This window comes from Cibotium barometz, chromosome 53, assembly GCF_041138505.1.
Source record: "Cibotium barometz isolate CiBa-2024 chromosome 53, ASM4113850v1, whole genome shotgun sequence".
Lineage (NCBI taxonomy): Eukaryota > Viridiplantae > Streptophyta > Polypodiopsida > Cyatheales > Cibotiaceae > Cibotium > Cibotium barometz.
The window spans coordinates 12,976,106-12,999,985 of NC_141098.1; the positions used below are offsets into that span (position 1 = coordinate 12,976,106).

General features: G+C 46.8%; 1 protein-coding gene across 2 annotated transcripts in view; it reads left to right on the forward strand.

Annotated features, from left to right (window-relative positions):
• Positions 1–23,880, forward strand: part of LOC147608310 (uncharacterized) — a 90,477-nt gene that overhangs the window by 55,436 nt on the left and 11,161 nt on the right. For both annotated transcript variants that reach the window (XM_086789104.1, XM_086789105.1), the window contains one exon: positions 16,630–16,839. In XM_086789104.1, the coding sequence (XP_086645230.1) occupies positions 16,630–16,839 (210 nt within the window). The remainder of the gene's footprint in view (positions 1–16,629; positions 16,840–23,880) is intronic.

The following is a 23,880-nucleotide window of genomic DNA, read 5'->3' on the forward strand; positions in this document are numbered from 1 at the left end:
TGAAGCTACTGTGGGGCCAGTCTCGAGTACTGAGTCCACCAATGCTCCTAGCCGAGAGAGAAGCGGAAGATACTCCCGGCGGAGTCCAGGGAAGCAAACTGTAACATGAAAGAGGCGCTCTCCCTGCTCAGCCGGCTGCTGGATCAAAGCCATGCTGCCAAGGTCTGAAGAAAGCCCGAGCACCCCTGATGTCAAGGGGACTCATGGCAAGGACCTTGGCCACACTCTGGGCGGTCTCGAACTCGATCTGATAATGTCCCCGGCCCAGAAGCTGTACGTCCAGGATATTGCCCACATCTGCAAGAAGGCGGGCCTGGAGAAGATCCTGGATCTCCCCTCTGCTGGGGCGAGTGCCGACTATACGGCAGATGGTGGAATGGGCCTGAAGGCGTTCCACCTCTGCGGTGAGGCTCGCTTCCTCTTCCGGCGAAAGAGAAAGCCTGATGGGGGTTTCCTCGGGGGCGGGCGAGGGGGCTGCGGATGAGTCCCTCTGAGGCGAGGCGGGAGGAATCTCCATCAGAGTCTGAAGCTCAGGCGTAGGCGAGGCGAAAGCGGAAATCCTGCAAGAAACGGGCTGCACACATAGAGACGGAAGACCGGATGAAAAAGGAAAAGCAAAACCCCCTGGGGGGCGGAAGTCAGCACGAAAAGGGAGGGGGGGGGGGTAAAAATGGCGAAGGAGAAGCCCCGGGGGGGGGGGGGGGGGGGGGCAGCTGCGCGAATGAGGGGCGGGGAGGAGAATGTTGGCGGAGGGGGGGTCGGGGCGCTGCAGAGGTGAGGTGGGCGCGAAGAAGGGGATGGGGCGAGAAGGCGAGGAGGCGAGGAGGGAGGGGGCGAGAGGGCGAGGAGGGTGCGCAGCAGCGAGGGAGGGGGGGCGCAACAGCGAAGCAGGAGGGAGGGGGGCAAGAAAGAAGGGCGGCGGGCAGAGCAACGAGGGAGGGGGGCGCAGGAACTACAGCAAGCGGGGGGGGCAAGAGCAAGCGCAATGGCGGGGGGGCGCTGGTGTGCAAGACGCGCAAGCAGGGACAGGGCGTAGCTTCACCGAGCAGCCTTCCAAAAATCTCTCCTATTAAAGTTATTACCAGGGATGTATTGAATCATACCTCCAAACTGTTGGAAGATTTGACTCCACCTGGCCTTTCGATCACTCCACTGGGCACTTGGCATAGTCTGAAGCCACTTAAGTGCTTGGTGGTCTGTTTTCACTGTGAAAGCCTGTCCATAAAGAAAAGGCTTCCAATGTTTGAGCGCTGTGATCACACCCAAAAGCTCTTTGTCATATACCGAATAATTCTTTTCAGCGACATCCAACTTTCTGCTGTAATATGCCACGGGTCTATTGTCCTGCTGGAGGATTGCACCTATGGCTACATTGCTGGCATCGGTGATGACCTCGAAAGGTTCGTCCCATGATGCTAACTTTAATACAGGTGCTTCTGAGGCAGCTTTCTGGAGTGCACGGAATGCATCAAGTGCCTTACCTATAACTGAGACTTTCTGCTTGCGAGTCTTCACCCCCTTGAGCAAGTCGGTAAGAGGTGCTGCAAGGTTGGAAAACTGATGGACATGGGTACTATAGGCCTGACAAAGACCTACGAATGAACGGATTTCTTGGGCGGTCTTAGGAATGTCCCAATCTAAGATCTCCTGAACCTTTGATGGGTCCAGTCTAATCCCATCGGAACTGATGATGTAGCCCAAATACTGAACTTCCTTAACACCAAAGATAGACTTTTTGGCGTTTATGTAGAGCTGATTATCTCGCAAAAGTTGCAAGACTTTCTCCACATCTTTCTCATGCTGCTCCGCAGTGGCTGAGAAGACTAGTATGTCATCAAGGAATATGAAAACACACTTCCCAATGTGGACTGCGAAAATCCTAGACATCATTTTATTGAACGTTGCGGGTGCATTTGTAAGCCCAAAAGGCATGACTACGAACTCGTAGTGACCACGCTCTGTCCGAAAAGCTGTTTTTGGAATGTCAGCTTCAAAAATGCGGACCTGATGGTAACCACTCTTGAGGTCGATCTTAGTGAAAAACTTAGCACCGTCTAAACGCTCCAAAATGTACTCTATCCTGGGCATAGGAAACTTATTCTTGATAGTGAGTTTGTTTAATGCCCTGTAGTCTACACAAAGGCCACGTGATGGCTGTCCCGTCAATGCATTGTCATAGACTCTCTCAAGAGACTTATGCCTTCCATGCAATCGTGAAGCACTTGATTGGCCCCTCGAAGTCGGCACTTCCCAATGGGTTGCCCTGGCTGTCCATTGAGTCAAGTGTCCGTACTTGCTTCCGATCTCAAAACTCGGAATCTTCTTTTGAGAAAGAGAGACGATCGGGCTTTGATACCAATGTGACCGCTCCCTATAGGAGGCCTACAGATCAAAGACAATATACATATATTTAGAACACTTAACTAAAGTTAACAATGGAAACAACATTAGTAACATAAATAATGGAAATACCAAAATACACATGACACCAGCACTGGGGCCGGAAAGGGCCGCCTCCCCCCCCCTCAATACATTTATATTTCTTGGAGTATTTATTTGTACAAGTGTCATGGGCCAAAAAGGTGAGATTTCTCCACACAGGGAGTAAATACAACTCAAATAAATTGGTTCAAGTCGATGAAGATGTGTTGGTCGGGAAAGTCTCAAATCACAGGCTCCTTCCTACCCTCATTGGGTGCACACTTGCCTTTCACTGTTCTTCCGGGACCGTGCATCAACAGGCACGCCCGTACTAACACAGGCCGTGGAGTACCCCGCGGAGGGAACAGGGCTTGGTTCTCCCAAATAGCTTTATACCCAGATTCCCTAGTGTGTCTAACCTTCACCGGCTCTTAGAAGCTCTGAGGGCGCGATTAGCACCACCACACAGGGAAATACTAACCACACCAGGAAAACTTCTTGGGCATGGTGAGTATAAACATGCTTTGCTCCTTCTCTGCATAAAACTTAAAAGAATTCTCTGAATTTAATTTAACAAATTTTAGATTTACACAAATGAGAAAACATGAGGGCACTTGGTACAACTAGTACAATTTAGCAGGTACAATCTAGATTTAGCACACGTGTGAAATTCAACAAAGAGTACATGCAGGTACCGTCTAGATTTAGCACACGTGTGAAATTCAACAAAAGGGTACATGAGGGCACTTGGTACAACTAGTACAATTTAGCAGGTACAATACAAATTCAGCACACGTGTGAAATTTAGCAGTAGGTACAGTCCAGATTCAGCACACGTGTGAAATTCAGCAGCAAGTACATGCAAGTACAGTCCAGATTTAACACACGTGTGAGATTCAATAGCAGGTACAGTCCATGGAAAGGATGTATAGTCCAGTTTTCATCACACGTGTGAAGTTCAGTAGGTACAGTCCATGGAGAGGCAGGTACAGTCCATGGAGAAGCAGGTACAGTTCAGCAAGTACAGTCCATGGAGAAGCAGGCGACGGAGAAAAATGCAAAAATTCAGCCCTTAGAGAAGTAGGCAATGGAGAGAATGCAGGCGATGAAGAGAGAATCGCCTAGCTTCCGCACGTGTGAAAAATTACTGAAGTAACTCATGCAAAAGTTTATCCAAAGGTTTTCTAAGGGTTACATAATATTAAGGATTATTCAACATGCTCATGGGCACCCTACAGTCCCTAATTTAAATGTGTGAACACATTGGCTTATAAATATTAAAGTTGGCCATAACTCATAAATTTTACATTTTAAAAAGAGAAAAATGGTAATACTTACCACCTGTTCACACGCCACACCAACGAGTCAACAAACAACACTCCACGGTACACTGGGGATGTCCTTGTCCATTGTACTGGCACGGCATAACAGGCAAACACACGCAAACAAGTCATGCAAAAACAAGTTTATGCATGCAGTCATAAATGCATGTGCACATGTAATGGATGAAAGCTCCCTTTCATGAAACTTGTACAAAAAGTTTCTGTCGGGCACAAAATTGGCGCGACAGAAGTATAAAAATATGTCCTGGTCTTCCTATGGAGGGACAGTCCCATAGGTAAGACGCCATCCTGGCCATACACGGGTGGCACCAATAGGCTCCCATCCATACAGCACAAAGCAGGTCACATATGGGTGGCACGAAACTGGTTCCCGTCCATGTGACGTAGCACTGGTCACACACAGGTGGCACTAATCTGGCTCCCGTCCATGTGACACCAAAAGACTAGCCCTTTCACATGGGACACTGGCCTTGCCCCATGTGAACATGGCACAAATCTGGCCACTCTATGGAGTGACAGTCCCATAGAAGTGGCTCCAGAAATGGAGATGGACCAAGCGGTGACACCACGGTTATAGCACTTTGACTATTAGTGAGTATGGTAGTGGGTGTCCCTTGGCACTCACGAAGATCAACCATCAATCTCCTCAGCTATACACAATCTATTATGGCTGTAAAGGCTGCCCTGTACTTAGCCTCACAAGTAGATGTGGGAATCGTGTAACCATGATATGCATGAATGTTCCAAAAAGAAACAATTCCCATTGGTGGATTGCCGTGTATCATAGTTACTGTCATGTGCATCAGTAATGCCATGGACATTCTGAGAGCTAGATCCAGAAGAGGCAAGCAGATAAAGACTAGGAACCAGTAGAAGATGGACATGGAGCAGAACTTGGAGCCAAGCATGGATCAGAGGGGCTGTCGGCTGCAAGAAGGAGGATGCAGGTTGCCAGAGTAACTGTTGGCTGACGTCAGCAAGGTGTAGGCAGCAAGCGCATCAAGAAGGACCAGTCGGCTGAATTTAATAGAGCATTTAATGCATTTTAATGATTTTATGAGTCAAGAGCTGGCCGACCAGCAGTCGGCCAGTCTTCCACAAGCTCCAAAAGCCTATAAAAGGGCACCATAGCTCTATGTTTCACTCATTCCACCCACTAGGGGTGTGGGTCACTTAGGGGTCCCATAGGGGGACAGAATTTAGGGTTAGGAACCTTTTTATGAAGGCAGCCCATGGCTGCAAAGATCTGTACCTTTTTTGTACATAGTATATACTGAAATTCCAGCACTTCTCACTCTCTCTCTCTCTACTCTCTCTCTACCTGCGTTTTTGCATCATGGTGCGTTTTTGCATCAGAAGGTCTTCAAGAGTGTTTAGGGCTGAAAGACGACTACCCAGAGCTTCCGCGCGTTACATTGGTATCAGAGCATCAGGCTCAGCTACGCTAAACGCTGATTCAGTCCCATATGATGGTGTACAGGTCCAAGGTACAGGAAAGTACACGGATTCGAAGCCCAGATGATGGTGTACAGGTCCAAGGAACAGGAAAGTACACGGGAACACAGATCGGGAAGAACTCCCAGGAGGTTTGTTGGTGGTGTTCCACAGTGCCAGATGGGGATGTCAGTTCCGTGAGCCAGATGGGTTCTAAGGGAACGGTCCCAAGGGAGGTTGATCCTCCAAGGGTGATGTGAGAGTGCCAGACTCAGTTCCAGGAACGAAGACCAAGACGGTGTTCAAAGTCAGGGCAGGAATGGATTGTGGACTAGAGGAAGACCAGATGCATAGATCTTCATCAGAGACAGAGTGGTTTGGAGAACAGATCGGATTTTCAGAGAAAAAGTTTGCCAGGGATGGATGATGACAGAGGGACTTCGGAACAGGATTGGGATGATGACAGTCATCCAAGAGCAGATTGGATTCCCGTCATCAAGTTTAGCAGAGGGGGATGTCATGTGCATCAGTAATGCCATGGACATTCTGAGAGCTAGATCCAGAAGAGGCAAGCAGATAAAGACTAGGAACCAGTAGAAGATGGACATGGAGCAGAACTTGGAGCCAAGCATGGATCAGAGGGGCTGTCGGCTGCAAGAAGGAGGATGCAGGTTGCCAGAGTAACTGTTGGCTGACGTCAACAAGGTGTAGGCAGCAAGCGCATCAAGAAGGACCAGTCGGCTGAATTTAATAGAGCATTTAATGCATTTTAATGATTTTATGAGTCAAGAGCTGGCCGACCAGCAGTCGGCCAGTCTTCCACAAGCTCCAAAAGCCTATAAAAGGGCACCATAGCTCTATGTTTCACTCATTCCACCCACTAGGGGTGTGGGTCACTTAGGGGTCCCATAGGGGGACAGAATTTAGGGTTAGGAACCTTTTTATGAAGGCAGCCCATGGCTGCAAAGATCTGTACCTTTTTTGTACATAGTATATACTGAAATTCCAGCACTTCTCACTCTCTCTCTCTACTCTCTCTCTACCTGCGTTTTTGCATCATGGTGCGTTTTTGCATCAGAAGGTCTTCAAGAGTGTTTAGGGCTGAAAGACGACTACCCAGAGCTTCCGCGCGTTACAGTTACTAGCCCAGCTTGAATCACTATAAGCATGCAACTGCAAGTTGCCCCCCGGGATATACCAAAGAAAGATCCAAGGAGCCCTGAAGATAGTAGAAGATCCGCTTCACTGCTTGCCAATGCTTTGTACGTGGGCTGTGCCTAAATTTGCTACACTTGGAAACCCCAAACTGAATATCTGGGCTTGTGTTGCATAAATATATAAGGTAGCTCACTGCTTGGTAGTAAACACTCATATCAAAAGGTTCTCCAACATCATACATGCTGAATTGAGCACTGGCTCCATCGGAGTAGAGATGGGCTTACAATCTTGAAACCCAAATTTGCACAACAGATTTTGAATGTACTTTGATTGCTGTACATAAATCCCAACATGTGTGTGCACAAATTGTATGCCCAAATAATAATGCATCAATCCCAAATCTGTCATGAGGTTTGCAATTCAGCTTTGAAGGCTAAAATTTTCTCCTTATCATTCCCAGTTAGCAACATGTCATCCACGTAAAGAATGACCATAATCAAAGTGCCATGATCGTCTTTCACATAGAGGGTGATTTCTATTGGACTATGTGAAAACCTTGGCTGGTCAAATTAGTTCTAACTTCTCATACCAAGCTGGGGGAGCTTGCTTGAGACCATAAAGTGCTTTTCGAAGCTTGCATACCTTGCTTTCATGACCATGCATCACAAAACCGATGGGCTGATTTACATAAACTTCTTCTTGCAAATCCCCGTTGAGAAAAGCTGATTTTATGTCCAATTGATGTACTTTCCATCCATGATGGGTAGCCAATGCAACAACACATCTAACTATGGCCATACGAGAAGTAGGTGTGAAAGTCTCGTCATAATCAATGTCCTTTTTTTGAGCATACCCTTTGTTGACAAGCCTGGCCTCGTACCTATAATGGTACCATCAGACTTTCTTTTCAACTTGTATCCCACTTTGTGCCAATTGACTTCTTGCCAATAGGCAAGTCTACCAAATTTGTTGTTTTTGTGGATAGAATCCATCTCATTTTGCATGGCTTTTACCCAATGCTCATCTTTATGAGCCGTAATTTCCGGACAGACGTTGATCCATCTTTTGGGAATGCATTTCTGTGCATCTTACCCAATATGCGCCCTTCACATATATGTTTTGGAGGCATGTCCTGCACCATTTGATGCCTTTGCAATAGCATTAGACTGCCATAATTCACATGCCCAAACCTGGCATGCCACAATTTTGCCTCTTGCATGGCACGTGTCAAAGTGGTAACCACATGAGCATCATGCTCTCTCCTGTGAAACCTGTCAAGCTGATATAACCCATGGTTCATTGTGTCGGATGTGACTAATGCATTGCCGTCTTCATGGTCTTTGACTGTGCACCTGTCGTCCTCAAAGTTCAGTGCATATCCTCTTTTAGCAAAGGAGAATACGGACAACAAGTTCTTCTTAATTCTAGGCACATACAATACATCTGGAAGACTTAAGTCTACACCATCTGCCATCTGCTGTTGTGAGGATCACCTCACTAACACCGTGAACTGGATAAGAAGAATTGTTTGCACATGTTACCCGTTTGCCTCTAGGGGCAGCCATAAGCTTCTTAAACAAATTTCTCTGTGAGTAAATGTGTTTAGAAGCACCACTGTCAAAGTACCACGTGCCGTGTCTTTCATTGATACTGAGAGACATATGCTCTAATGATGCATCATAACTGCAACTAAGAAAAGTCCACTCATTCTGCACAAGATTGACTGACGCATCATCTTTCACTGCAGGTGATGAAGAAGAATCTACAGCCATGCTGCTTTCCTTTTTCTTCTCCTTTGCAAGCCGCTTTTTGCACTCATTCAAATAGTGACCTGGCTTTTTGCAGTAGTGACATTTTTCCTTTTTCTTGGGCTTATTTGCATCATTTTTAGCCTTATGTGAAGGCTATTCCAAATCAGCCTTAGGCTGAAAATTGCTTTTGGCTTTTCCTTTGCCCTTACCTTGGGCAACAAAAGCCCACGCATGACGGAAGATTTGTTCTTTCGATTTTGCTCCTCCTGTAGCAACAAACCAACCAGCTCTTCAAACAAGATTGGTTCCGGGTTCCCCACATAGACAGAATGAGTGATGTGTGGAGGTTTCGTGGGAGATGAGCTGCTTTTCAAAAGTGACCTCATCAATATTGAGCAACTTCTCCCGAAGATCTTGGATCTTTGTAAGATGATCAGTCATATTGTCACCATCATTCATGTCCAAGTTCTCAAGTTCCTACTTGTTATATGCAACCTTGGTCTCATTCTTTGCTCGAGACATGGTTTCAACTACATCCCAAGCTCGCCGTGAGGTCTTGCAAGACTTGATATGCGGTATGATTGATTGCTTTACTGACAAAGCAATCAAAGCCATCACGAGTATCCCATCTCTTTTTTTGCTCCTATGAGGGAGTAGGTACTGCAGCTTGCTGAGCACCACGGCTAGGTGTGTTAGGTGCTATGTCTGTAGGGCGTACATCTCACTTGATACATAACGCCATAAACCTTTGGCTATAAGAAGGTTTCGGACCATGAAACTCCAGAGGGAGTAGTTACTACCATCCAATTTGTTCTCTTGGAACAAAATCCCGAATATATCGATTGTATTCCCAGCCATAATGCTGAAATCTCTCTCCCAAGAGATATGCAAACACTTGCAACCAAGTATGCTGTAAAAAGCACCTGCAAGCAAAAACCCAATTCATCGGAGTGCTATGCCAGGCAATCACAGATTCCTGAGCAAACTTTTGCCTCAATACAAGGCTGCAGTAAATATTTGGAGTGTTGTGACAACACAAGCAATGCAAATCTCTTCACAATCAGTGCATAAACATCCAATCAAGGCCTATAGAATGGAATGCCCCAAAATTTTGTGCACTAGAGAGCTGAATGATGTGCCAATTGCACACAAATGCGAAAAACTCCAAATTTTAATGCACCGTTGGGTTCAATTGTGTGCCGATCACATAAATTGCAAAAACCCCAAATCTCGGTGTACCTTGTAAATGTAATTGTGCACGAATTTTTGAAAACCCCCAAATTTTTGCACAACCTGCAGCTTTAATTTCTACAATTAAGCGAAAATTTTGCAATTGTGTGCATGAAATTGCCTTCTTTGCCTTGATTTATGCAATTAAGCATGAATTTCAAAAAATCCCCAATTTTCAGTGAACCTTCCCCCCCCCCCCCCCCCCCCCCAAAGAAAAGATCCTTTCATTAGTTATATAAAAAACGCCTTGCATCATATCTTGCACTAAACTACTGCTTGCACTTGGAATTTTGCAATGAAGCATGCAATTCACAAAAGCCCCATGAATAGAACCCAAAATCAAGTATTTGTATGTCTTGCACCAGATCTACTTTTGCAAAGGTGTGGAGAGGGACGTGAGGCAGATTGCCAAAGCTGAGAGGGTTTGGGGTGTCCGCCTGACCTTAAATGCAGGTGGTGAAACACATTGTAGTGCTGGTGCGCATACGAGCGGACAGGCAGGCAGCAACTGGATTGCAGTTGAGGCGAAAGACGAACGGTGAACAGGCAGGCAGTGAGGCGACAGAAGACGAGTAGGTAGGCAGTTGAGGTGATGGACGGCAAGCAGGCTGGTACTCTGAGCGGCTACGATCGAAACGAAAATGGCGACGACGTTTGCGTCCGGGTCTGGCAACAAGGACGTGACGGCAACGACCACGACGAAATTGTTGGCGAAGTGATGGACAGCGAGGACGACTTGTCGATGGGGCCTTGTTGGACGATGGACATGTTGGACGGAAGGGAGCCAAAAACTTGCAAAATCATGTCGAATGCCACATAAGCCACAAAGTGGGCTGAGGGTTGCCTAATGTGGTGCGAGCACTGCCTATCGGTGGGACATAGTGGTTCGTTGCACACTAGCGCCATTGCTTCTGGAGGCCAGAATGGGCGGAACGTGGCAGAATGGGCAGTGGAAGGTAGGCGCATAGAGCCGGAACCATGGATGGATGTGAGTGCACTAGAGGAAATTGCAGGCGGTTGGAGGCGGACGGATGCAAATGTGTCTACAGGCAGTTGGAGGCGGGCTGTTGCCTGCACGAGGGAAAGCGGCTCTGATACCACTCTTGGCCCAAGAGGGGAGCTGCAGGAACTGAATTAGGGTTAGGCACAATAGGAGCACACTCTGTCACCATTTGGTCCATCTCCATTTCTGGAGCCACTTCTATGGGATCGTCACTCCATAGAGCGGCCATATTTGTGCCATGTTCACATGGGGCCAGGCCGGTGTCCCATGTGAAAGGGCCAGTCTTTTGGTGTCACATGGATGGGAGCTAGATTGGTGCCACTCCTGTGTGACGAGTATTGTGTCACATGGATGGCAATTAGTTTTGTGCCACCCGTGTGTGACCTGCGTCGTGCTAGATGGACGGGAGCCTGTTGGTGCCACTCGTGTACAGCCAAGATGGCGTCTTACCTATGGGATTGTCACTCCATAGGAAGAGCAGGACATATATTCATATTTCTGTCGTGCCAGTTTTGTGCCCGACAGGAACTTTTTGTACAAGTTTCATGAAAGGGAGATTTCGTCCATTACATGTGTACATGCATTTATGACTACATGCATAAACTTGTTTTTGCATGATTTGTTTGCGTGTGTTTGCCTGTTTCGCTGTGCTAGTACACTGGATGGGGACACCTTCAGTGTACCGTGGGAGTGCTGCTTACTGACACATTGGTGTGGCGTGTGAACAGGTAGTAAGTATTACCATTTTTCCCCTTTTAAAAATGTAAAATCCATAAGCTATGGTAACTTTAATGTTTATAAGCTAATGTGTTCACACACATTTAAAAAGGGACTGGACATTTTCTTTGGATGGTGCCCATAAGTGCTAAATAGGTATTAAGGTTTTATAACCTTTGAATAAGGTTTTGCATGAAACATTTTAATATTCTTCCTACGTGGGTGGTGGCTGGCCTTCTTTCTCTCCATCGTGTGCTGTACCTTCTTCCATCGCCTGGCTCTACCTCAGTTATACCCTCCTTGATTGTACCCGGCTGTTGTACCTTTTACACGTGTGCTGGACCTGCTAAATACTCCTGCAGCTCCTGCCCATATGCTGAATTGTACCTGCAGCTCCTGCCCATGTGTTGAATTGTACCTACTGTACTTGCCCATGTGTTGAATTGTACCTATTGTACTTGCCCATGTGCTGAATTGTACCTGCCCTATACTTGAATTGTACCAATAGTACTTGAATTGTACTTGTTGTACTTGAATTATACCACCAGTACTTGAATTGTACCTGTTGTACTTGAATTGTACTTGTAGTACTTGAATTGTACCTACAGTACCTGAATTGTATCTATTGTACCAGATTGTATCTACTATGCCAAATTGTACATGTTGTACCAGGACGTGTACTTGATGTACTAGGTGTCTCATGTTTCTTATTTGTGTAAACTTACTGTGGAGAAGATCATGAGCAAGTGGAAGAAGAGTGAGCAGCAGGACAAGTAGTCTATGCTATTATGTGGGGATGTTTATAGTGTGCGCGTGTGTGTGTTGTGTGTGTGCATGAAACAAAACAGAAAAAGGGAATAGAAAAGATTGATGACTATGCATGAAACTGGAAACAAAAATGGCTAGTCAATGGTAAGTTCTTAACGCTGTTAGCGCACACGAAAGGTATTTGTAAAATAAAAAACAAACAAGGAAAAGGGTTGAGAGAAATGGAGGAGAAACGCGGGGTGGATCATTTTTTTATTCCGGAAACAAGATCCTTCTATTAGTTAACCAAAAACAGCCTCAAAGGCTAGATACAAACTCACCTCCATGTACAGGGCAAGGATCAAAGAACAAAATGGGAGGGAAGGATGCACTTCTCCTTCGACTGGCGGCTTTGTGAGGAAAAGGCTATCTCATACAAGGGGTGGGGGAGGGAATAACCACAAAGGTGGTTTGTAATGCCAAGTGGCCTCACCACCACAATTTGTAAGAAAAGGACTGAGTCGCCAGAGTCTCAAGAAGGCGTCCTGATGCTTCTGCATACTGTCAAAACCGCCTTGAAGCTTCCCTCATTGTCCGTGGAGGGTATGAACGATGTCGAGCCAGATGCTCCTGATGGACTCTGTAGTAGGCGGAGTGTGGGTGCCTTCGATGGCTTCGCTGCATCGAACTCTCTAGATGTGCCATGCGGCAATGCTGCTGCAAATCTCCCATCTCTAGCATGAACCAAAAGTCCAATGACCAGTATAGATGGGGCTGGGACTAGCACTTTAGTGATGCAAAAGTGAGAGACCTGAAGGGCTAGCTTCCCACCTTAAGCCATGACCACGTCAACCTCTGTGGCCCAAGCGATAGTACCCCATGTAAAAGTATGGGGAGGCCTTGTCCATAGTGAAGATACAGAGAATTCACTACCAAACCTGTTGAGCATTCGGGCAATCCCAAAGACAATGTCGTTGAGACTCTTGGGGATGGCCACATCTCGGACATGCTGCTCGTCAACCGCCAATGGTCAACCATGTGCCAGCCGCCACACTCCGATGGCCCAGCAACCACAAAAGGAGGGTGATCTTCCGAGGCCTTGAGAGTGCCAGTGTCCTACTGTGCTCTCCACCTCGGGCATTTGGATCCTACGGCCTAGCCGTGCAGTGTATGTGAAGAACGGGGTACCCGGAGTCTCTTCCGTGTTTGCAAGATCACTCCGAGTCCCCTCCCCAGGGTCCCACTAGAGTCACGTGATGGACCGGCTTTCCCAAATCTATAAATGCCAAAGTCTCTTCCTGGCCACCTTGGACGGAGGTGGGTCTATGTGTCACTCGTGTGCACGGAATCAAATCACCCTCACCCTTTGTAATGTGCATCCCCTGAAGTCCTCCAAGAGGGACTTTGATCTCACTAAGCTGCCACGAGATCCGATTGAAAAAGTGAGCAATGTGGAGCTCTCATCCGTGCCATGAACTGCCAGGAGAGTATCATGCCTAGTAAACACTCCTAGCGACTGCAAGGGAAGGCAGGGTCGATGATGCCCAGGTCCCCTCTTTGGTGCGGCTTTATGATCACTCTCCAGGCCACCTTGGCTCGGGCAGGCCTCCCATCACTGCCAGCCCAGGTTGAGAGAAAACTGCTCATGGCCTTGAGTCTTGACGACAAATAGAAAGAGATAGGGTGCTAAAGGGCAACCTTGTTGGACTAAGCGAGAAAGGGGAAATCTGTCACTGAATGAGAACGTGGCTATGCGAGGCTGTGTAGAGTCCGGAAACACCATGGTTCCACTCCTTCGAAAAACTCATCATCTGGTACATCGTGCCCTCCAGAAAGCCCCAGTTAACTCTATCCTAGGCTTTCTCGAAATTAAGAAGGAGCACAATGAGATCCTGCTGCCGCATACTAGCCGAAGCTGTCACCTCCCAAGAAGTGAAGATGTTGTCGAGAATGCTCGGATCTTGAACAAAGCCTGTATGAGTATCATGAATCAACTCGGGGAGGAAGGGCTAAAGTATCCGGCCGATGGACTTGGCCAAAATCTTGTAAGCAGTCCCAAGGAGGGTGATGGGTCTCTGCTGCCGAATCTCCAATTGTCACCACCTTCCTTAGGAATCAAGTGAATCAAACCCTCTAACAGCCTCTTTGGCATGGCACCTGTGGTCATAATCTCATTGAAGGTTGCTCAAAGGCCACCTTCCATGAGATCCCAGTGATGGAGAAAAAAAGAAATTGAAAGCTCGTCCGATCCCGGGCAGTTGCCCCTAGGTGGAGCCGTCAAGGCCTCTGCCAGCTCCTCAGCTGTGAAGGGAGTCAATAGGAAAGTCCAGAGCGTGAGGGAAGCCACCTCTCTCTTGTGTCACAAGACTTGCCCTCTCGCGTGCCACTAGACTTGTTCTCTCGCATCCATAACCTCTCAGGAGAATGGGGCACCCGGGAGAGAAGGGATTTGAAAAAATCTATGGCTATGGCTCTCACATGGGGGGTCAGAAACGATAGATCCATCGTGGCCTCGCAACCTGCGTATACCATCTCTCTGCTTGTGGGGGACTTGCAATCTCAAAGAAATCTGAAACCGGCCTTTAGAAATTTGACGGGCGGTGAAACAAACACTTGCACACAAAACACTTCATCACCCATGGGGACCTGGAAAACGAAACAAACAGGGGGAGCTAGAGTGCTCTTGCAAATAGTACAAGGACACCGATTGGCCCCAAAACGCAGTGGCGCCCCTTGCGGTATTTCTTTACTTGATCAAAATTTGAGTACAAAGTACAACTTGTAGAATCCTCTACCAATAGGATCCCTCGAAGCTTTCACCCAGGACTTCCAAATAAGAGCTCTCGTTATTACAGCAAAGCATTTCATAGAGAAGACATACCTGTACAACACCTCCCTGCTTGAAAAGGTCTTCTCCATCATGGATCCCACAAACCCTTTCCCAAACAGCAGTAGGGCTGTACCAAACCACATGTCCTTCCCTGTAGTCATAGCTTCGGTCTTTCATGCCCGGACCAAGCACATAGAGATACAATATCACTATGTTCATGAGAAGATCTTGGCTGGTGACATCTTGCTTGTTTATTGTTCATCAACGGAGGACAATGCGGCGGACCTCTTCACGAAGTCTCTACCTCAGGCGATGCTCCGTCAGCACTCCAGCTCATTGGGGGGTGTTCCACATCCAGGAGCTGAGAGGGGGTGTTAGCAGTCATCTCCTGTCCCTACCATATTACTCAGTAGGGAGTGAGGGCCTCTGTCGTTGGTGTGCCCGCCTGGGTTAGGAGTAGTCTCCATTTTTCCTCATTTTCCATGTTCTTCCCTATTTTGTCTGGTCGTGGGGGACTGTCTATTTATGGCCGACTTGTCTTATGATGCTGGCCGACTTATTCAGGAGCTGGCCGAATAGTATTTTCAGCCGTGGGCACATTTGGGGGACTGTCGGCCTAGTTGCTACTGGCTAACTGCCTGCTGCAGATAGTATATATGCTTGGCTGCCCCCCACACCAGTTTTTGTACTGGATCTTGTGTATATAGCAGAGTTTATACAGCTTCTCTCTCTCTACACTTTTGCATTTTCTTTCTCACAGCAGTTTGTCTCATTTCCCTTGTGCATTCTGACAGATTTTTCCTCTCCTGCTCTCGAAATCCAGCCAATTTGCTCTGTGCTGCCTCTTGCAGTAAACTGCTAATCTTGCCATGGCTTGCATCCAAGGTGCTTGAAGCAGAACTTGTGAGAAAATCTAGCCCCTCCCATATCTGCTCTATCTTGCTGCATATCTGAGAGTCCTATATGGTCACTGGTGGCGGCCCGCGGGAATGCTCAGGAGAGGCAGAGGGAGGCGGGGAGGGGCTCCGAAGGAGATGGGGAGGGGGGAGCTGCTGTGGGGAGAGTCGGTGACGAAGGTTTGGGGGGGGAGGGAATCGATGGGGGAAATCCTCCAAAGAGGAAGGGTGCGAGGAGGGGTCTGCCGAAGGCTTGGTAGGGCCAGCAGGCCTCACTGGAATCTGGGAACGTGGAGAGGAGGGGAAAAGGGCGATGGCGAATAGAGGAAGAGCGGTGAAGGCGAGCGGGGGAGGGGGTCGATGGCAATGGCGACCAGGGGGGTGATGCCATCGGATAGCCCCCGTCTTCTCGACTCCGCTCGCCTGACCATCCCGTCATGGCCGGCCCACCCTCGCTACGCAACACCTACTCCCCTACCTTCCCTCCTGATGAATCATGGCATGGCGAGCAGGTGTAGGTCGGGGGGGGCGGGTGGGGGGGGTTTGTGGGGGGGTGGGTCGCAGCTCCAGCAAGTGGTGGAGCTTGTCTGTAGGTGGATCATAATTTGGAGGAGACGGCAATGCCATTTGGGAAAAGCAAAACTTAGATGGAAAATTTTGCAAGGGAAGCTTTGAGAAGAGATTCAGAAATTGGAAACGAGACCAGAAATGGCGACTTGTGAGAAATGGGCTTTTTCTATTTTTGGCTAGGAAAAAACCATTTCCTGTTATTACTATGTGTGTCCCTCCTGCCCAACCCTCGTCTCTCTTTTCTTCTTCATGACAAACTTTTCTTTCAGGTCTTATGAAACCTTATTGGATTGCTGGTTTGTTTGTAACAGTTATAAGTTTTGACAATTATCTCTTTAGAATGGACAACACATGGATGAGCCAAAGGCATGCCATGCCCTACTTGTTTTTCAAGACATGTTGCAAATGCATGCTTTACTGTAATAGCTGTGGGACCATAAGATGAATGCCTTGATCACCATCAAACTGGTCATGTGGTTTTGATGTAGTTCTAGAGTTCATGTTCTCATAAGTTCTAAAATATGTGCAGTACCTGCTTCCATTTGTTGAACAAGAACGATACAGCCTTTCTGAAGCTTGCAGACTTCATCCCAACAATGATATGTTCAGGGAGCAAGAGTCAAAGAAAGAGCACATTACAGCAAATCAATGGCAGTGCATTTATTGCAAGAAAATGTTTCACTCAGAGAAGTTTTTGGATCAGCACTTTGACAATCGGCACAATGATCTGCTTAATTATGTGCGTATGTAGTAATGATGCATATCAAGTGTGTGAGATATGATGCTGATTCATAATGTTTTTTTGGTGGTAGATTACTGGGGAGAGGAAGTAGACTGTGAACAGGGAAACAAAAAAGTACTGAAGAGAGAGTAATGTTAACGCCTTCAAAAGACCCAATGGGTCTCTGAGACCAGAAGTAGTACAATGAGTCCATGGAATATTGGACCATGGAAAAGCATAAAAAACTTTAAAAATAGCTGTTTGTCTATTTCATCATCATAGTGATCATGTGGATATATGTGATATTACAATACAAGGTAGAGCTCATGTGCAAATAGAAGCATGGGGGGGAGAGACATCCTCCTTATCCTTTTAGAATATCTAACATTGGGACTCTATGACTGCTTACACGCTCGCCATGTCCCACCACTCAAGGGGGAGTGTCCCTGTGTCGTTCAAGAATCTCCCTGATCTGAAGCTGCCATGTGGAAGGCTATGGTGGACCATAGGCCCATGGATGTCGGGTGCGTTGTAGGGTGGGCTTTGTTTACAGTGATTATAGGAGGCCGTGATGGGCTGTGTAATGGCTTTGTATGGTGTTTTGTCTTCCTCCACCTCCCTGGTCATGCTTAGCTTGCATACTTGTTCCTCCTGAGGAATACCCTCTGTTCTCCTAGACTCAATACGTAGATGGTGAGATGATACTCTTAGCTGTGGCCAATGGTGATCCGCATGGTGTGTATTATGTGCATGTGCCCGTGGAGGTATCGAGGGCTCATAATGAATCCATCTGCAAAAACTCAAGAGGAATTGCAGTGTGTAGAACTGGATTTTATAGGGAGCTCTAGTCTGGACATCCATGTGCGGCTTGTGTGAAGCCCTATCAGATCAAGATGAATAAGACAGTTGATCTCTTTTTGGGACAGAACCTGATCAAGTTGATCAGGCAGTTCCAGCTATTATTTGATTGTCTGATAGCATCAGCCTCAAAACTGATCTAAGGATTGTTCTCTACCTCCTGGTGCCTTTTGTGCACAACCTATTTCTTTTCCCATGTTTTCTCACAAGCTTGCTAGTGTACAATAAATTCCTATTTAGGGGGGGACTTTCTTGTTTCTTTCACGTAAATCTGCTTTGGAAATCTCTTATTGTGAGGATGTTGCAAAGAGCACTAGTTTTTGACCTTTCTGGGTTTAGTGGATTCATGACAACCGAAGACCGTCTTGATGGTCTCAACTACTCACTGTGGAGCTTCATGATGGAGAGTCTTTTTGTCACCAATTGGCCGACCATTTGGTCCATCTCCAGTTTTTGTGTCTCCTTCACTTGAGGCCAGGCCGGTGTCTCATGTGAAGAGGCCCGTATTTTGCTGACATGGACGGGAGCCAGACTGGTGCCACCCATGTGTTAGCAGGATGGTGTCATATGAACGAGAGCCAGACTGGTGCCACCAGTGTATGACCTGGACTGTGTTCTATCCATGGGATTGTCACGCCATGGAAGAGCCAGTATTTGTGCCGTGTCTTACCTATGGGACTGTCACTCCATAGGGAGGCTCGTGCCTGGAACTGTCTTACCTATGGGATTGTCACTCCATAGGAAGACCAGGATTTATGTTTTACGTCGTGCCGTTTTTGTGCCGACAGATATTTTGTACTTGTTCCATGAACGGGAGATATGTCCATGATACTATTTGCACATGCACTCATGTTTTGCATGTTTGAAACTGTTTTCGTATGACTTGTATTTTTGTGTTTGCCTGCTTGACGTGTCACTTACTGAGCGGGGACGCTTGCCAGTGAGTCGTGAAGTTTGCTCTGTCTTCTGACGAGTTTTGGTGCATGTGAACAGATGGTAAGTATATTGCACAAGTTAGTTTAATACTTATTTTTTAACCTTTTGTTTTATAAGGTTATTTGTTCACACTCACTTAAAAGTGGGCACCCACTCAGGGGCCAAGGTGGGGAGCCACACTTAAGTTGTGTGTGTGTGGGGGTGGGTGCATGGTTACCTACCCACACCCCCATGGAAATGGCTGCCCACATGCAAACGTGGGGAGCCAGCCAAATCTATTTGTTTATTCACCCTCCAACCTTTATAAAAGAAAGTCACCACCTCCATCGTAAAGAAAAAGAGGAGAGAAGGCAGCGAGCATTTCCACCATACAACCGGCGATCGTTTCAGCTTCTATCCACCTTGCGCCTGCTCCTCCTCCTTCAGGTGACTCCTTTTGCTTCTCTATAGGCTGCGCCTGCCACAACCAGCAGGCTGCGTTTCAGCATACACGTGGCGGCTGAGCCTTAAACAACCACCGCAGCCAGGCAGAGTTCATCAACTGCGCACCATCCTCAGCAGGCTGAGCCTGTCCTGCAGCCGGCTGCCCACTGCACAGTAGGCGGTTACATAGGCTGCAGCCAGGTGGTTGTGCACATCAGCTGCGCCCCCTATGCTTTAGGCGGCTGTTTCCTCAGGCTGCTGTACTACAAATTGTGCTTTGCAGACGGCTGTGCGCCACCCTCCGGCTGGCGCTCCATCACCAACAAGGCTACTGTGCGCCCACCTTTTAGCAGGCGGCAGTCCTCTCCAGCAGACGGGTGCGCATATTCCACCTCCTCCCTTTCAGACGGCTGCCTCTTCTCCACTACAGCCAGGCAACTATAGTGGCTACTCTTCCACGCCTCTATAGGCTGAGCCACCTTCTCCTCGTCATCTGGTGAGTGTGTTCCTACAGCGAGGCGTTACCTCTCCTAAGGCGGCTGCTCCGTCTCTTTTTGCAAGAGGTTGCACTTCCTTTCCAAAGGCGGCGTCTTCCTTCTTCAAGTGGCTACATCTGGTGTTCCACTCAAGTAGCCACAGATACTACAGATACCTCGGGTATTGGTCTTCCATCTACCATCCACAAGTAAGTGAATTTTCAGATTTAAGTAAAGTATTTTTTGATAAATCTGATAAGGGACTCTCTCTCCACGGCAACACCCGTTCGGTGCCGGGTAGTCCGAGCTCTTGGAGAACCACGGTCCAAAGGTGTTGAGATCGGGAGAGCCAGGCGTTAGTACGAGAGCGCCTGTTTGTGCGTGGTTTTGGAACACCAGTGGGGCGCTCTCCGTGGAGTTGAGTGAAAGCACAGGACCGTAGAGACTGGACCACGCAAGTGGTCACTCTGCTTCGAATATCGACATCGAGCCTTTTTGTTTGGTACTGTATTCATTTGTACATGGACATCATCTGGTTCTTGGAACCCATGGAGCATTGTATTTGTTAAATACTCCCAATAAATATATCATATATTGAGGGGGGGGTCGGCCCGTTCCGGCCCCAGTGCTGGTGTCCATCTATTTCATTTCATTTCAATTTCAAGTTGTTATTAAGTTGTCCATTTCAAATTGTGGTATTAAGTTGTGCTATTACTCGTGTGGGTGTCCAACGGAGTCTATTCCCACTTGACGGGATTTTCTTTGGTATCAGAGCCACAGTTGTTTCCCTCTTCCTAGTGGGGAAACGAACCTGTGTACTGGATACCCCGCTTCTAGCACACTTAACACAATGGACAGCCAAGGCAACCCTTTGGAAGTGCCTAATTCGAGGGGTCCATCTAGTGCCTCTCGTGGTTCTGATGCTCTGCGAGGAAGGCACAAGTCCCTTGAAAGGGTTAATGATAGTGAATCAAAGGGTCAACTGTCTCGAGGAAAGACAGTCATGCTAGAACAAGAGCCTGATGCAATGAGGGCTGAAATGGAACATATGAGAAAACTTTTGCAGGCACAAGAGTAAGAGTTAAAATTTCTGCATGAAGATCCTCGTGCATAGCGCCATTGAAGCAAGGAAAGCCGATGCAATGGTAGATGTAACTTTTGAGTCCATGGCACGGGAAGTGGGCAAGAAGCCAAGGGAGTTTGGCACTTGCCACCTCCTCCGCAAAGGTGATATCAAAGAGGGGGACGACGGAGAGATGAAATTCAGAAATCCACCTCGCTTGAAGCATGGAGATCCCGCATCTCAAAGGCTGAGGTCTTTTATGCAAAAGGAAGAGGTGACAGTCACCTCTCGACATGCATCTTCTCCACAAGGCACAAAACCTGACAGGTATATGTATGCTAGTCCTCATGGAGGGCATGAAAGTCACATGCATTCAAGACATGTATCTCATGGTAAGGGTGACAGGTCTCCCACTAGAAGAATTTTGCCTTCTAGTTGTCTCATGGAGAGACAATGCCTTATGCAGGAAAGTCACGTGCATCTGAGTTTCAAGTTCGTGGAGCACATGCCACCGTGTCTCATGAAACTTCTATGACGGCCCATGGAGCCCATGTAGATAAGGCTGCCCCGTTGGATAAGGGGAAAAGAAAAAGAGAAGACCATGAGCCTCATGCCAGAAAGCTCAAGGAATTTAAAGCAGGTGACAAATCTGTTAAGTTTGATGTTTTTCATGGAGAGCATGATGCTTCTAAAGTGTTAGCATTTGTGGCACAATTTGACATTGCTTTTAGCGATGAGGACTTCACTGAGAAGTCAAAAGTACGCCATGCTAGCATGTTTTTGAAAGGCACCGCTGCTCATTGGTGGATCACTGAAAAGATCACCAAGGACCCCATTAGCACTTGGAAGGAATTTAAGGATAGATTCTATGCTCAGTTTTTGCCACCAAATGCGGAGCAAACTCTCACCCAAAAGTGGGACAGGCCGGAGCAAAGAGATAATGAAAGCGTGCAACAGTATGTCAACAAGTTCTGGAAAGTGTTGCTGGAAGTAACTCCCTTTATGCAAATCACTGAGGATGAAAGAAAGAGGAAGTTTTGCTCTGGACTGCAACCAGCATATCGTTCGGGCATTGAATTGCACCCGAAACATACTTTGCAACAGCTCACAGCTTCTGCTCTTGCTACGGAGCAATTGGTGCTCAAAATTAAGCAGGATCAAGGCGGTTCAAAGGGGAAAGACAAGGCTGTCCCAAATCTGCAAAAGGGTGGACAGCCAGCTAAAAAGAACTTCCGAGAGACTCACAAGGGTGGTAAAGCTGAAAATACCACATCTAAAGATCAAGGCCCGAAGGAAGAACAAATTCGGCTTAACCCCGGAGCAAAGAGAGCAATATGCCAAGGAGGAAAAATGCTTTTCTTGTGTAAGCAAAGACCACATGTTTCGACAATGCCCTGACCGCAAACCAAAGCACGAGGATAAGCAGACCAAGGCTAATGTACATGCAGTTCCTGATGAGCAAGGAAATACAAGTCATGATGCAAAAGAGCGGATGGTATGCAAGGCTTGAGGACAAATCAAGGATCAGCCCGCCTTATTCGTGTTTGATGACTGTGCAACCGATAACTTCATCTCTATGCAAACAGTAGTTGCATTGGGTATTGAGGTTGAGAACATGGGACCTCAGATTGAAGCTGAAGTTGCATTTATTGGAAAAGAGGTGCAGGTTACCCCATTGATAGGGAAGTTGCGCATCCATATCCAGGGCTACCTTGATAATGAACATTTCCTAGTTGCTCCACTAAATGAATGTGATGTATTGTTGGGCAAGCCGTGGCATCATAGGCTTGAGCCCCGCAAAGAGTACAAGACCAATATGATTTCTTTTATGCATAAAGGCCGCATGCATTTTATTGATGCTAGCAAAGAAGGGGACTCCATCCCACTTGTATCACACATCCAAATTAATAAAGCAATGAAAAAGAGTCTTTTTGCGTACTTGGTTTTTGTTCGTGATAGCATTGTACCAAGTCATCAAAATGTGGATGCTATGACTAATGATAGGCTGAATTTTCTTCATGCATTCAATGACTGTTTTGCTGATGCATTGCCAGGTGAATTACCTCCCCAAAGGCCCGAAGATTATCACATGGATCTTGTGCTAGGTAATTCTCCACCTAACAAACCCGCATATCGAGTGAGTGCTGCACAACAAGAAGAGATCATGAAACATGTAAATGAGCTTTTAGTCCAGCTCCTCATCTTATTGCTCTCCTGTGCTTCTTGTTCAAAAGAAGGATGGCTCATTCTGTGGACTATAGAGCTTTAAACAAGCTTACCATCAAGAACAGATTCCCAATTCAGCGAATTGATGATATTTTGGATAAGCTTGATGGTTCGAGCAGACTTGATTTGAAGAGTGGTTATCACCTAATACGAGTGGTGCCACAAGATGTCCATAAAACTGCATTCAGGACAGCCTTCGGATTATATGAATTTTTGGTAATGCCTTTTGGTCTCACCAATGCTCCTTCCACGTTTAATCGTATGATGGATAGGATATTCCGATCCCATCGCAAATTCACAGGAGTATTCTTTGATGACATCTTGGTTTTCTCCAAGAATGAGCAAGAACACATAACTCATTTGGTCACAGTGTTCGAAGACTTGCGAAAGCATAAACTTTTCATTAATGCCAAGAAAAGTGAGTTCTTCCTTTCAGAGATTTATTATCTGGGTCATATTGTATCCAAAGATGGAGTAACAATGGATCCTGCAAAGATAGAGACCATTCGGAATTGGCCCAAATTGCAAAACGTACATCAAGTACGAAGTTTTCTGGGATTATGTTCGTATTATAGGCGTTTCATAAGGCATTTTGCTATGATAGCCACCCCTCTACATGATCTCACAAAGAAGAAAATCACTTTCAAATGGACTTCAAAAGAACAGGTTGCTTTCTTGCAGCTCAAGCATGCTATTATATGTGGTCCGTATTGATTGTTCCTGATTTGCACAAGTCATTCGTAGTTGAATGTGATGCTTGTGGTGATTGTATAGGAGCTGTCCTAAATCAAGAAGGGCATGCAGTTGCATACGAGAGCCGTCGTTTGCATGATGCTGAGCTTCATATGGATATCCATGAGAAAGAGCTCTTGGCTGTAATTCATGCCTTAAAGATATGGAAACATTATCTTCTTGGGACTGAATTTGTAGTCAAGACAGATCATCAAAGCTTGAGATATTTTCTATCTCAAATAAAGCTTTCAGAGAAGCAGATGAGAATGGCAAACTTTCTTTCCATGTTTCATTTTCAGAATGTGCATACTCCAGGAAAGAAAAATGTGGTGGCCGATGCATTAT